Below are 14,974 nucleotides of genomic sequence, written 5' to 3' on the forward strand. Positions count from 1 at the left end.
ACAGGCAGCCGAAGAGCGAGGCACCCCAACCGCCGTCCTGCGGGCTGGCCGTGCCGCCCGGGCTCCTGGGGCCACCCCGATCGCCGCCCCGGCTGGCACCCAGCAGCACGAGGCTCCACGCCGAGCCGGGCCCCGGCAATGGGCTGCAGCGGCTCACCGAAGCCTTGGGAGAAGGGGCTGGTTCCTGCACCAGCCATGGGCAATGTGGGAAAGAAGGAATGTCACCCATCTGCCTGATTTTTCACGGGGCAAATTGAAGGATTAGTGTCCGGGAGGAAGCTTGGGCACGGTTTCTTGTCAGTAAATAAATGCCAGGCGCCGAGCAGGCAGGGGCTCGGTGCCGAGAGCAGGTATTTCACGCCCAGGCCCTGCCCTCCGACGCAGGTGGAAATTGCAGCCGTGCAAACTGTGCCGTGCAAAGCGCCCCGAGAGCTGCCGAGCGTGGGGCAGAGCCCCCCGGCGCTGCTCTCTCAGAAGCCGGAGCGGGGACGTGGCCGGTGGGTGGCTCTGCCCTCGTCCCCGGGGCCTGTCCCCGGGTGGCGGGTGTCCTCCGGCCCCGGGTTGTTCCCTCTCCCCTGCATGACTTATTTACGGGCTGGGTTTTACATGCGGCAGGGAGGATGCAATTTTCCGTAGCGCCGGCGTCCTGGGCACGTTCCTCGTCTGGAAGGGACGAGCATCGTTCTGAGACATAAAGGCACTTCATGCAATGCATTAGCGGTTTTTCTTTAGCCCTGGACTTGAGCCCATGATGAGCTCAGAGGCCTCACGTTGAAAACTTCTCTCAAAGCACTCTGAGAAACCGTAGAGCAGGTGCTGATATCCCAACAGCGAGCCCTTCTCGGGCCCCTGGGAGAAGCCTTTCCTTCGGAAATGGCCTCCGCACCACTCATCCCTTCGCGTTCGCCCCTATTTCTGGAAGAAAGACCCGCCCCGAGGGATTTTAACGTTGTCAGCACTGCATCACAACGCTGCTGGGCTCTTTCACTTCTTGCCATCTCATGATTTCTAGCAGTTTCTCTCTCTTCCCCGCCTGGTCTGTGCCTGGACGGGTTTCCAGGCTGGTGGTGGGGTGGCTGCGCTGGGCTGGACGCAGCGGCTTGGCCCCCCGGCGAGACGCTGCTCTGTATCCAGCCTCGGTAATTCCTCCCTTCCACCAAATGCCATCCCTTCTTCCTTACATCCCGGCTCCTCGGCACCCAGGACCATCCCTTGGCACCCCCAAACTCCCCTGCTGAGGCTGCAGGCAGAGCGGGGAGCCCCGGGAGGGCCCCGTGGGGCGGCGGGGCTGGGAGCTGCCCCCCTCCCCTCTCCCGCTGTCCCAGCTCAGCACCCACGTCGGGAATGGGGAATCGGCACCGCTCCTCCTGCACACGAAGAAGGGAGGCGGGAGCGTGCTGGGGACGGGAAAGGGTCGGGAAAAGGCTGGGTGGGATGCGGGGCTGCTGGATTTGGGGTTCACGGCCGTGCCCGGGTTCGCTCCCCAGGAGCACCGCAGGTGTAACACGGGGTTTGCAATGACCCGTCTCCCTCCTGGGGCGTCTCCAGGCCACGGGGTGCAAAAGTTCCCGTCCCGGGTCGTGGGGCGGAAAAGTTCCCGTCCCTGCCGCCCCGCGGGTGCCGCGGCCGTGCCGGCTGTGGCACCGACCCGGGGAGAGGGTGCTGCGGTGCCGCTGTGCCGGGGAAGGGGACGCAGTGGCACGAGCTGCCCCGGCCCCGCGGTCGTTGCATGGGGCTGCCACGGCGCTGGGTTTCAGCTGGCTTCTGTGCCCCCCTCCCTCCCATGAGCCGAGTTCTGTCCGTTCTCTGCTGCTGTCTGCCAGCGGTCACGGCACGGGGATGCGCAGTGTGTTGCAGTGACCGTACCAGGGGGGACAAGACGGGAACCGAAGCCAGGGGTTGTGGCGGTGCAGAGATGCTCTGGGAAGCTCTGCCCTTCTCTCATAAAAGTCCTTTATTAGAACAGCAAACATGACACTTCTCTTCAGTACAGCGGCTGTATGCAGCTATCATCGCGGTACAGGGGGACGACGTCTTACAATCACTGGGAGTCTAATAAGCACCATGGACATCCTAAAGAACCGGGGATAACGGCTGAGAGAGGAGCCCCGGGTGAGCCGGCCACGGGGGCTCGTCAGGAATTCACCAAAGAGCTGCTCGGCGTTGTCCCGCAACACGGCTCTCCTGCAGCTGAGAGAAACTCCTCGGTGTAAGTCAACAAGATAGCACCCATCCAATAAATTAGGTAAACTTAATACTAGAGCAACAAGGGAACGAACGGGACCGTCCTAGAGAGAGGGCACGCTGGAAGGGAAGGGTCTATTTACACTCGTCTTTCTGCTGGACCGGTGCTCCCGTAGCTCCCCGCCGGCCCCGGATCGATGAGCCGCGGCTCTCCGGCCGGGCTGGGCACGCTGGCAGCCGCCCGGCAGCGACACCGCCGCCTCCCCCGGCCCCGCCAGCCGCGCTGGGGAGACGAGGAGGGACGGAAAAGCGAAGCGTGGGGACATGCGCATGCAGGCGCCCTCGGCGCAGGAACGGGGGCTGGCACCGGGCACGGCGCCCACCACCTCCCGCTCCTCTCCTGCCTCTGAATTACCAGAAAGTCAGGGTAGGGAGTGGAGGCTGACGGGAACTGCTGCCGGCAGCAGGCACGGGCAGGGCAGCGGGCACCTATTCCTGAGTGCGTGGCAGGGCTGTGGCCAGCTCTCCTTCCTCCCCATCCTCATCCCCATCCCCGGCTCCCCGTCAGACCCTCACTGCAGAATGAATTCTCCGGTGAACGGAAGGACACTATCAGTTAGTATTTAAGGCTAGGCTTTATACGGCAACTATAAAAAAATAAATGCTAATCTCCAAAGAGCCCGACGAGGGCTCTCCGGCGTATGGCTGTGACGCGTGTGCCGGCGCCGGGCTGCGGGGAGCAGGGGGAAGAGCACGGCGCGGGTGCTCGGCACTGGACCGAGGGCCTGCCGGCACCCGGAGCACCCGGGGACAGGGCAGCCCCCCCTGCGCCCCACAGAAACACCTCGGGGGGGACAAGGGACAGGGCTGGGCGTTTTGGTAAGGACGTGGAGACTGACTGGTAATCCAGGACCCACCTCTACACGTGACCGAGGGCGCTCTGCAAGAAAGGCCACGGGGGAAAGAAATATCCTGCAAAGTAACGGGGCTGGCGTGGGTGAAAGCTTTCCCGTGGCGGGGGTCCCTCCGGCCAGCCCCACGGGAGGGGAAAGCGCTCTGCCAAACGAGACGAAACTGTTTCCCCCCCCCCCCCCAACCCCAACTCAAATCAATAAAACCAAACCTAAAAGCGGACACAGAGGAACATCTCAGGCTACCTAGGTACTTCATCAGCCAAAAAGAGCTAAACAGCGAAGCGCACACACACAGGACAGCGCGGGAGGGCGGAGATCAGAGACGGCCAAAAGCCAGGTTCTTCTTTCCTGCTTTGCTTCCCCGTCTCTGGCCGGCGGCCGAGCAGGGACCCGGCGGCTCGGCGGCCGGCCTCGTCCCGCAGGAGGGAACGGGCTGGCTCCTCTCCTCCCGAGAAGAGGCAGCCGGCTCCGGGAACATCCTCACGGCATGGCCGAGCGCGAAGCGTAGAATTCGGGGACCGGCAGGCCGGTGTGCAGCGTCACCTGCAACGAGACATACAGGGCTCAGCCGCATCCCTCCGTGCCCGGCGGGACAGCCCACGGCGAGGAGCCGGCACGGGGACCTGGGGGTGGGAGAGGTTGTCCCAGGACCACAGCGGTGGCTCCGTCTCGCTGTTTTATGCCTTGCTTGCGCTGCTGAGGCCCCTGTGAAGTGGGACTGCGGGTACCAGCGGTACCAAGCCTCAAATATTCCCAGCTGGCTGCGGACGGATCCAACGGTCAGCTGCCGGGGAGGTGGGACATGGCAGCATCTTTCTGCAGATGGGATGGACAAAAGGGTATGGAGGGGGCTGAAGGAGACCTCCAAGAAGGCCCTGAGCGGAGGGGACGTGGCCGGTTGCCGGTGGGAGGAGGGACCCCCGTGGTGGGGAAGCTGAGCAGCAGCAGGGTGCTGGGGCAGGGCCATGGAACATTGGAACAGCAGCATTTTCCCCTTCAGATAGAGATTTATAGAAAACTTTGTCTAAAATACAATTATTTCCCTCCTAATTCGAGTAATTTTTCATTACTCATACACCTTTGAAGAAGGATAATGAATGCCTTGGGTTTATTAGCAGCCTTTTATCAGCATCCCATGGGACTCCTCTGTTGGCAGGGGATTTAAGCCCTGCCTTGCCCAGAGAACTGCCAGAAAGCAGAGGGGCCTAGAAACGCGCTCGTCTTTTAGGGCTGTGATGAAGACTGTGGTAGGAATTAAACCCCTCACAGAGCAGGATGTCTTTACCACATCGAATGAATACAGCAACTCCTAAAACCAGCGCAGATGAGATGGGATTCTTTAATGTTTCCTAATTAAACAGCGGCACGGCCCTGGCACGTCGCACGCTTGCCAACCCCTCTCCAAGCCTGCAAGGCCCTTGGGGTGGGATGCTCCGGCAGGGATGCTCCCAGGGGTTGGGAAGGTACTGACCAACCTCCGCCCCAGCGCTGCTGGAAGGCTGTCACTGCCTCGGTGACAGTGCAGCATGCCCCGTATCCCAATGGACAACATAGCAGAGCACGCCCTAATCCATGCATCCCGAATTTCCAGAGGCCACTTGCTGCCTCTGCCCTCGCACAGAGGTGACGCCTTTGACACCCACTGCAGAAGACCACGCCAAAATGCTCGACACCCCAAGGTCACCCGTGACGTGCAACGTGTCCTAGGATGTGCCCGGGCGCTTGGGCAGTGCTGGAGGTGCAAACGGTGGCAGAGTGGATGTGCCAAAGCCGGGCTCGGTGAACACGGGGGAGTTGTTGGGGGAAAGGATAGCAGGGATGAGATCAGTGAGAAGAAAAATGAAAGATGAAAATACCAGATAGGCCCAGGGAGCCACTGCTTGGTGATGTTCAGGAGAGCTGAGAGCTTGGGAGAGAGGGAGAGAAGAGGGGTTTGAAACTCCCCAGAGGAAAACAGGCTTTAAAAGGTGCCCTTCTCCCTGGTAATGCTCCTGTCTGGGTCCGGGGAGAGCTGTAACAGCTGGTGAGGCTCTTGCAGGGGAGTATCATAAAATGGAGTTGTCAAACCCCATCAACCAGGAGGGCTGGAGAACCCTGGTGCTTCATCAGCCCTGACGGAGAAACCTGGAGCAGGGAGCCGGCGGCAGCCGCTGTGGCTGCGGCAAGGCCTGTCCTGATTTTAGAGACTCGCAGGTGGTTTAGGGTGTAAATTCAGCTCTTTCCAAGCTGCCCCTGTGGCACGAGAGCCCTCCCCACTCCACAAAGTCCCCATGCTGCTGAGCATCAACAGATGCTGCAGCATCAGAGGGAGTTCGCTGCTGCGGTGCTCCGGAGAGCAGGGTGAAAGCACCTACCTGCACGTTCCTGTTGAGGCTGACCGCGGGGAAGAAGAGGCCCTCCAGGTTCTCAAAGGCAACAGGCCCTTGCTGGTCCTCGTTGATGGAGAACGTCAAGGTTCTCCTGGTCAAATCCAGCAGCACTCCCACCGTGGCGCCTTTCGTTATCCCACCCTCGGTTCTGCGGGGGGGAGAAAAAGACCAGAGCATCTCTGTGGCTTCATGTCCCTTGTGCTCCCGCCTCAGGGTTCAAGCCACGGACCTGAAGGGCTGACGATGCTGAACTTCACAGCTCGCTCAGGAGCCAGGCCACGACCTGCACCCATCCCAGCCACGCTCGCAAGTCCCTGGGCACCTCCTTGAGCCTCCGGCGGAGGTGCTCTCCGCTTGCCACGATGTCCCTGAGGGCAAAGCTACCTACCAGAGCAGCCACGGCAAGGCAACCATGGGGGAAAGCAAGGGGACCTGGGGAGCAAAGCTGCAGGGCCCACTTCAAAACCTGCTGCCCCATCAGCGAACGGCCCTTGAGGCCGCAGGAAGGTGACACCAGGCTCTCCCCAAGCTTCAAAGCCCTCAGCCCCGCTGTCCCACGGGGAAAGCGAGCAATAGCTGTGGCACAGGGATCAAGGCGAACGCTATTTTCTTGTTGCATGAGTCGCAGGGCTTCGGGTGTTAACGGGAAGGGAGCGGTGCCGTGTGTGCTCAGGGGAAGGTCAGCACGGAAAGAGTGGCAGTAGCAGGGAAGGAATATCGGAGCAAGGCAGAACCAGGGAGGCAGGGACTGTCCTTCGCTTGGGGCACGGGCGCATCCTCTAACAGAGGCGATTAGGAGCGATGTCACCCTTCCCGTGGGTGCCTGTAGGTGCCACTGGAAAAGCCACGGGCTCTTACGTGGGCTGAGATTGGGCTGCGGTCTCTGGGAAGCAGACCTTGTTGCAGACCACGTACCTGTTGGTGTGCGAATTGTTGTGCATGAACCAGCTCCGGTTATTGTCCACGTACATGGCCCAGGCCTTGTCGTCCTTGCCCAGCATGGCATCCTTCAGGACATCAATGCGTGCCACACCAAAGGCCGGGTCAGGGTGGTTATCGTAACGATCGATTGACAGCTCCCAGTAATGGAGCCCTTTGGAAAAGCCCGTTTTCCCCAGCACAACCCTGTCATCATAGCTGTTGCAGGTGACAGTCAGGTTGTCATTAGAAAAGATGATGTCAGCATGGGCAGAGGCAGGATCGAAAGAAAACCAAGCAACTGGAACACACAAACAACATCAGGTTAGACTGGCGGCAGCGCGGCCATCGGCGACCGAGCCACGTGGAGCGGACACGGAACAGCGCATGCTGCATGCAGGGCCGACGCGCGGGGCGAAGGCACGGCGGGGGCTCGGGCCGCTGCCCACCGAGGCGGCAGCGGGAAGCAGGCAGGGAGCTGCGGAGCGGAGGGGGCTGCTGGCTGACGGAGGGCACCTTCCGTCACGGAGGGACGCTTGGAGCTTCTGCAGCTGCAGCCTGCCAGCGCGGCTGAGGTTTTACGGCCGGGACTTGGATGGGTTTTGCTCTTGCTGCTCCCCGCTGCCTGTCCGTCTCCATCCCCTCCCACTGTCTGTCTGTCTCAGCTCATGAGCCCGCAGGATCCTCACGATCTCCTAAAATTTGGCCCTAGCAGAAGGAGACGTGCGATCCTGGCCAGGTCTCCAGGCTCTAGCTAACATAACTTACTCCTACGACTAAGGGTTACTCATGCAAGCAACAGTTTGCAGGGTCAGGCCCAGCGTGGGAAGGGGACTGAGGATGAGGAGAGACACGGTGCGTGTGTGTTTGGGGGCTGGCAGTCCTGGGAACCAAAAGCACATACAGAGGTCTACATTGACAGAGATGCTACGTCACACCGTCCCTGCAGAGCAACCGGCCACACGTAAGACAAGAGCTAGCTCATGGGAAGGCTGGAAATGCCCCAAAACCTCCACGGCTCGGTACAGCTGCTGGTTTAAATGCACAGGACTCGGATACTGCAAATCTGACAGATACAGGGTCACGTCCTCGACAAGACAGAGGCACGGGGTTTCACAAGCCACCAGCCCGGTTCCCCAGGTGGTTTTCTCCAGCGGTCACTGAAACGTGAACTGACACATCCACAAAACACTCTCACGCCTGCAGGAGTAAATACGTCTTAAAAAATAAAACACTCTGGTGAGATTTATTCATTGATTTATTGGATCGTTTCACAAGACAGCTCACATGCACGCGGGTGCCCCAGTTTTGCAACTTGACGGAGGCGATTCCGTACCTGCCACCATTTTTTTAATGTCAACTGTGGTCATTCCCAAGGAAAGGCATGCAGGAGAGAAAACAGCACGTAAAGGTGGGTAAAGAAAGGAACGAGAAATAATTTCTGCTTGCCTGCTTCTCCAGCGAGCGCAGGGACCGTTCAGCGTTTTGCATAAAGGTGGGGAGAGACGGAGCGAGGACGGGCTGGCAGCGGCGCGGGCTGGCCGGCACGGCGTGCGAGCTCCCGAGGCGGGAATCCCGCTGGGCTGGGCACGGGGCTCCTTCTCCCGGGGGAATGAACGGGCCTGGCCTCGCAGGAGGCAGCCTGCGCGGGACCGGCCGGCAGCTACAACAAGCGCTCGCTCCAATTAGCGGCAGAGGGGCTAATCGCCTCCTTGGCATTCAAGCGCCCTTAATGAACCGGAATACGTATTGCTTTGAGCAGCGGGATCAGTTCTTAATTACAGGGCCGCTTCCAGAGCACCGACTTCAGGCTTCTCTTTAAAACCATATGGGGGAAAACTTAAAATGCCTTTACGTCATATGGTAATGACCATTCCTCCTCCAAATTTGCCTGCTGCCATGACATCCGAGAGTGCCCTGCGAGCAGGGTAGGCACAAGAAATGCTGCTCACTCGCCAAAGAAAGGTTAAAGATTGAAAAAAGAAAGAAAAAAGGATGAGCAACACGGAGTAGGTGCCAGTTAATTGTAATAAATATACTTGCCTAATTGAGAGTAAGGCGTTCCTTGTGTGTCAAAATTGCATCCTATAAAGAGATACTACATTTCACACATCACAGCTAAGAAATAACAACCGCCTGAAAAACACTCATGAACATTTAACCTTTAACTAAGCGTCCAGCCAGCCACGGGAGGCCTGATTCATTAAAAGCCAGAGAGCGTGGAGGGGGGTGGCAAATAGGAGCCGTGAGTTTGAGTGAGGACTGTTGGCCGTTTTGGCCAGTTTCACCTCTGGGAAGCGTGGAGGAGCTGCTCTTTCATTGCCAGATCCCATCACAGCCTTCAAGAGCAGCAAGTCTGATATTGCTGCCTGCTCGGGATGCCAAATCGTTGGACCTGCCCCCAGAAAAGGGGCAGGAAATTTTAGCCTTGGCAGAATATCTCAGCTGCTTGGTAAGTATTCTCTAGATTGACCCTCAGTTGAATCACTTAAAATAAAACCCCACTCCTTGGAGGACAGGGAGTGATGGAAGAAGAGCAGCCAGTGGTGTGCCCAGTGCATAGGGACCACCGCGCTCTGCCCTGCGGCGCGTGCGGTCTGGGCGGGAGCGGAGCAGGAGAGGGGGTCCCTGGGGGAGATGCTTGGCCTCAGCCCCCCGCTAGCACCCACAGGGTGTAGCTTGGACTGCAGCTGCATGGGCAGGACATGTTGGGGTGCCCTTCACCCTCCCATGACTGCAGCTGCTGGCTGCAAACACCTCCTGGGAGCCAGGCTGCAGCCGGGGACCGATCCAGGAGCTCGTCCTGATCCAGGAGCTTGTCCTCGCCAGGAGGAGAGGGCAACGTGAAGCCCCGCGTTGGCACTGCATGGGAGGGCGTTCGTGACGGGTGCTGGATTTTAAGGAAAACCCTGTCTTGCTGGGTGACTGGTTTCCACCTCTCCTCTGGCAAGGAAGCAGGCTTTTCACCGTGCTGACGTGCGTGCTGGCGGGAAAGCGCCTGGCCGCAGTTGCGCTCCATGGCGAGTGCCAAGCAGCACCTCCCGAGGCTGTTTTAATGAATCGCGCCCCGTGCCCCTATTCAAAGAGTGGTTTTCAAGGTCTCTGTGCACCGCTGCGATACAAGTTCACTGGAGTGCCAAACAGCACGGACACACGGGCACTTTCCGGACCCCGTTTTGCCCTGTCCCACCGCCCCAGACCGCGGCTGCAGAGGGCCGTACTGCACACACAAGGATCGCTCGCGGCCATCGCAGTGGATCCGGGTACACTGGACACAAAGTAAGAAACGCCCGTAACAAAACAGAGTTCAAGCCATTAGCGCACAGCAGTACGATGAGAAAAAAAACATAAAAAAGCACAAAGAAAAGAAAGTTGCAGGGCCCCCGGTTATTCTGGCAAGGGTCATGCTGCAGCATTCCTCATTCCAGGTTATGGGATGGAAATCAAACAATCGAGGGCCCCCACTCTTCTCGGGCTTACACCAGAGAAAGCCGTGATTTACTCCACTGGAGCCCGTGGAGTGGTGTAAATCCAGAGCGGTGGAAGAATCAGGGCCCAGGATCTTTAGCAGTGGAAGATGTGCAAAGACTGGTTAGAAAACAGCTCTGAGAGATGCACTGCGCCTGCGGCTCCTTCGCCGGCTGCCCGATACCATCACTCATTCTGCCTGGGCTGCCTACGTCCCACCGCAGCCCGCCAGGACCGGGCGCAAGGAGGCAAGCAAAGCGCTTGTGGGCGCTGCCAGACGAGCAAGGTATCACGGGAGTGGTTTCCTCTGCTCTGCAGAAAACAAGACTTCGATACGATCACGTCTGGTTTTGCAAAAGCCGAGCCCAGCGCTCAAAGCTGAGCCGACGAGAGCCCACATCTTCAGGGTCTTAAGAAGCCAGACTGCAAGGGCTCTGTGAGCTGGCCTTAGCTAGACCTTGCTTGCATCTAGACTTGCTTCTTTCTTAAGGGGGGTCTAGATTTAATCGAGCAAGCTAATTTCACAGAACAAATCTCACAGCAGAGGCTGCGTTTTCTGGTTGTATAGGGAAAGCAAACCATCCTGATGTCCCCACAGGTTTCTCCCAGGGAGGGTCTGTTCTTCTGACTGTCCCCAGACACAAGATCAATACAAACCAGAGATGAGGGATCTGCTCTGCCGGCTGGCTGTGCGAAACGGTTCAGCCACGCCGGCCCTGCCAAGAACAGCACCCACGTAAGGAATTACGGTGCTGCTCCGTCACCCCACGCCTGAAACCGCCCATGCTGGTACGTACAGATGAACACACCACGAGAACTACGCCACTGAAAGTCCCTCCGCGGCAGGAGCAGGCCACTGACAAACAGAAGGAGTTCCCCCTGCCATCCGCATGTCATGGGAAAAACAAACACAACGGAACAAAACAAACAAATACTTTGGAGATGCCCAGAAGCACAGACCAAGAGGAAATGCCAGAGGCACTCAGCTCACCGGCTGAATTCAGGGACTGTAAAGAAGAATGCAAGCTCAGCTGGTGGGCCGAAGATCTTAGCTCAAAGTAGGATCTCCCCGGAAAGCTGGGTTGTAGATTAAGGGTGGAGGAGAAAGGACTCATTCTACGAAGCTGCGATCTTTCCAAAGGCACTGGAAAAGGGAGGGTCTGTTCTTCTGACTGCGTGTCTAAACGTAAGATCAATGCAAACTAGAGATCAGAAATCGGATCTGCTGGACGGTGTCGCTCCATCGCCCGAGACCAGACCTCGGACCGGAGCACAGACGCTTTGGCACGCACGGCCCCTGCTTTGCTGCAGCGAGCGTGCGTACGGTGCGCGGAGCAGAAATGTCTGGTGCTGTGCAACCCAGCGAGACCCTTCGGGAAAGCCTTGCCTCTGACAGTACCGGCAATAAAGATATTTTCATCTTCCAAAAGGTTCCCATGTCATCATGACAAATTCAATACGTTTTTCTTTAAAGTGAGTCCTGCACCTCTTCACAGTAATGCACCTAAAAAAATTCACAAGTTACCATGCACCCTTCCCATCGTTCTTCAATAAATCTCATACCTTTTTGTGCACAATAATTACTGGCATAAAAGCTAGTCGGTTGGTCACGCTGAAAGGCATTTTGCAGGGCTGTACTAAGCTATATAACCCTAAGTACCACCAAGCACCCACCTTACTCAAAGGTTGTTCGGGATGTTGTGTTCTTGGTATCCCTTTGTACCTGTCAAAACACATCTGAGCCTTACAGTAAGAATTTAACTCATGTGATTCACAGCAAAATGTCAGAGTAGAGGGAACCTCTCGGGTCATCGGCTTCCGTTCCCCGCTACCACAAACGGTCACCTCCTGCAACTTCTTCCCTAGCCTTGTCAAGGGTATATGTTAACACGAAAATGTAGGATCCACCATCCTCCACATATTCCAATCAGATAAACTCCTGGACACCGCATCCCCAGCCTTCCTGTCTCAGCTGTAAATACGGATTGAGCTGGAAAGCATGTTAAAACAGATAAAAGGAAGCATTTCTTTGCACAGTGGATTGTAACTTCTGCAACTTGCTGCTGCGCGAGGCTGTGGAAGCAAAGAGTGTCAGTGGGTTCAGATAGGGGTTAAATAAATTATTGCACAACAGGTCAATAAACGGAGCTCAGGGTTAGGGAGGGACGTGCCCTCTGACACCTACCAAGAGTGAGAGGAACTACTACCAAGAGTAGCCGGGCTCATGGCTCTCCCTAACTAGCATCTTATGTTCCTATAGCTCCTTGCAGCCTCTCTCCCCTTGTGTTGTTCACCCCTTTCCAAAAGCTGCCGGTTAAAAAGCCCTGGTTGCTGCTGAGGGTCACTCCATGGCTGGTAAGGAACTTAAAGCTGGGCCCCCGATGAGGAACTGGGCTTGAAAGAAGAGGAAAGCTTCTGGTGCTTGAGTAGACTGGGGAAGGGCTCTCCTGGGTGGCCCCCAAGCCCCTCTGCCACATCCCCAGCTCAGGCCGGTGGCAGAGGCAGCCGGGAGCGGTGGTGTTGGCAGAGTCGGCCAAGTTTGGGAACAGCAGGGCACAGGGTGCGACAAGGCAGGTGTTCCTCCCTGATCCTCTGCTCCTAGGCTTGTGTCTCACTAAAGATACAAGAACCCAAACCCAGGCTTGCCTTGAAACTCTGCAGCCGTGCCTAAAACTGGAGACTCAGAGCAGCCGAGAGAAGGGGGAGCGGAGACACGGTTCTTCAGGCAGCACGTGCCCAGGACAGTGTGGCTGAAGGCACGAAGCAGCCCCACGGAAGGGCCAAGGTGTGGGCAGTCAAAGAGCTGAAGGGTGAGAAGGGAGCAGCAGGTTTTGGCAGGAGGGAAGTCGAAGCTCTGCACCAGCCAGGAGAGCAGATCTGGGCCTGGGGAGCAGGCAGGGACAGTCCCCTCCAGCACTGCCAGGCTCCTCTTCTCCATCTCCACCTGGGGCGAGTTGGTCCTTCATCCCGTCCTCCAGCTTGCCGGACAGCCCATGGAAACAAACAACACTGGAGGGACTCAGAAGCCACCTCAGAAATCCTTGTAGAGAAAAGCAGCCCAGCAGCCAGCCCACCTGCAGACTCTAATCCCATTGCAACTGGGAGGCCTCCTCCTCTGTTCCTGGCCACCATGCATTAGGTGCCTGTTCCCGGGGATGGATGTTTGCATCCCACCATGGCCAGCAGACCAGAGCCAGGAGCTTCTGCAAGGCCTTGTCAGAGGCTGCTCTTGCTGCAGCCATGAATGCACCAAGGGACTGTGCATTGTGCACAGCCCCAGGGCTGTGGGTCGGGTGAAAATGGGAAAGTGCCGGGAGGAAAACAGACTGGGTCCCAAAGTCAGCAGGAGACTGGCCAGAGGCTGGGAAATCTGCTGGATGAAGAAAGACCAAGAGAGCTGGGGCTGCCCAGCCCAGAGAAGAGGAGGCTGGGGGGAGACCTGAGGTCTCCCAGAGGCGAGGGCGGCCGAGCAGCGCTTTCACCGGTAAGATGTCTGTGCCTAAGGACAGGATCACCTTGCAAACTTTCTTCCAGACTGATTTCCAAGCCTACAGCTGAACTTCATGAAGGTGCTGAAGAGACAAGAGAGGTTAAGCCACATCGCAGTGCCTTGGAGCCTGCGGTGCTGGTCCTGGGAGGCACTGGCTAAGATGTGACAGGGCAAGAGGTACTCCTAGGGCTGCTGTGAAACAGCCTGACATCAGGTAGGGAGAAGAGATGTTTCAAGGTAAGGATCATGGCAGCCCTTGCTGCCATTTGGCTGCGCTGATGATGAGGACCTTCATCCCTGGGAAGCCCCAGAGGGCCCAGCACGTGGGAAGGGCTCTGGGGCACAGACCTTCTCCCAGCCAGGAGCCACCTTGCCCTGCTGGTGGCACCAAGCACCGGCTTTAAAGAGTGAACTTCAATTTCCTCAGCTGGAAAACGTAGCTCCTTTGGGATGAGCAGGAGAAGATGTGCCACACCACGGGCTGGGAAGGGGCTCTGCAGCTTGCTGTAGGCTTGCGCCTGTGCTGCCTTCCCATGGGACATTCCCGTCGGTGCTGGCTGGCTCACCTCGGCTGTTCAGCTGGCCAGGACCACAGAGGCATGCCTGCAGAGGCCCAGGCACAATTTTACCCTCTTCTCCTCCTTGTTCTCTTCAGATGCTGAGACCCTGCAAGACGTTTCACTCCCCGCTAGCCTCTACAGCCCGTTTCACTGCTCACTGAAGGCAGAAGAAAGACTTCAGTTAACTTCCACGGTCCTGTGCTAGGACTAGAAGCCAGCTTTTCAATAACACCCTCTAAGCAGAATTTCTCATAACCACTTCGGGCAGGACAGCCGTGTTCAGAGAAATGTTCTCTTCCTATTGAGTCCCTTCTTTTGTCCCCTCTTCCCGCATGAACACTTTGCAGCAAGCTGCAGAGCATGGCTGAACGGGAGAGCTAAGCCTACTTCGGACAAAATAGCACTTAAGGGCCTGATGCTGCTGTGAAGGCCAGAAATAAAAGCCTAACCGAGAGCCGTGATGTGCGAGGCGGCTCCACGCAACAAGTCACCCAGATATCCCGAAGCTGCACACAGATGTCATTTATTTCACTTTGAGTCCAAAAAGCTCAGATGCCCTCTAAGAGCAGAAAATGCTCCAGGCCCATTTGACTTTTTCTCCTTCTTTCTTTTGTGGTGGAATAACAAACACAAAAGCCCATTCAGTGAAAAGACAAAACGCAGCAAACGTTCATCCGATGCTCAGAGGAGCGAAATGTCCGTTTGGTGGCACAGGCCAAGGCACCAGCCCCAGGCACAGCCTGGCCCGCTGGGACCATGAACAGCTATTTTCTCCCAGGTTCCTTCGTATTTTGGAGCCGAGCAATAGGTGAGCTCGGCTCGACAGTGAAAATACCTATGAGAGGAAAGCAGAGCTGGGAAGATCGTAGCGGGGTCTCTGCAAACTCCCGGCTGGGACAACTTAAAGCCCACCTGGTTTTGGTTAGGAAACTGTCTCAAATGGGTCTTATGAGATATAAATGTGACGAGAAGCCAAAGCTCTGCTGTCTCCTGCAAAGGCTGGTGAAGCTGGGTAGCGAAGTGGGTGAGAACTGTTGACCGTCAGGCTTTGGGAGCAGTCCTGGCCACCCC

The 14,974-nt window shown here is 57.4% G+C and overlaps 1 protein-coding gene across 19 annotated transcripts in view; it reads right to left on the reverse strand.

Annotated features, from left to right (window-relative positions):
- Nucleotides 1-3,567: 3,567 nt before the first annotated feature.
- Nucleotides 3,568-14,974, reverse strand: part of TRIM9 (tripartite motif containing 9) — a gene marked incomplete at its 5' end in the record, with an annotated part of 67,827 nt that continues 56,420 nt past the window's right edge. For 5 of the 19 annotated variants that reach the window (XM_082318900.1, XM_082318894.1, XM_082318898.1 and 2 more), the window contains 3 exons: nucleotides 3,568-3,641; nucleotides 5,453-5,615; nucleotides 6,383-6,686. In XM_082318900.1, coding sequence (XP_082175026.1) covers nucleotides 3,579-3,641; nucleotides 5,453-5,615; nucleotides 6,383-6,686 — 530 coding nt within the window. In that variant the 3' untranslated portion in view covers nucleotides 3,568-3,578. Of the gene's footprint in view, nucleotides 3,642-5,452; nucleotides 5,616-6,382; nucleotides 6,687-7,721; nucleotides 7,746-8,428; nucleotides 8,471-10,844; nucleotides 11,034-14,974 lie in introns of all 19 variants that reach the window. The other 14 variants (XM_082318891.1, XM_082318902.1, XM_082318890.1 and 11 more) reach the window with 9 other exon arrangements.

Source organism: Platalea leucorodia (genome assembly GCF_965183815.1).
Source record: "Platalea leucorodia genome assembly, chromosome: 7".
NCBI lineage: Eukaryota > Metazoa > Chordata > Aves > Pelecaniformes > Threskiornithidae > Platalea > Platalea leucorodia.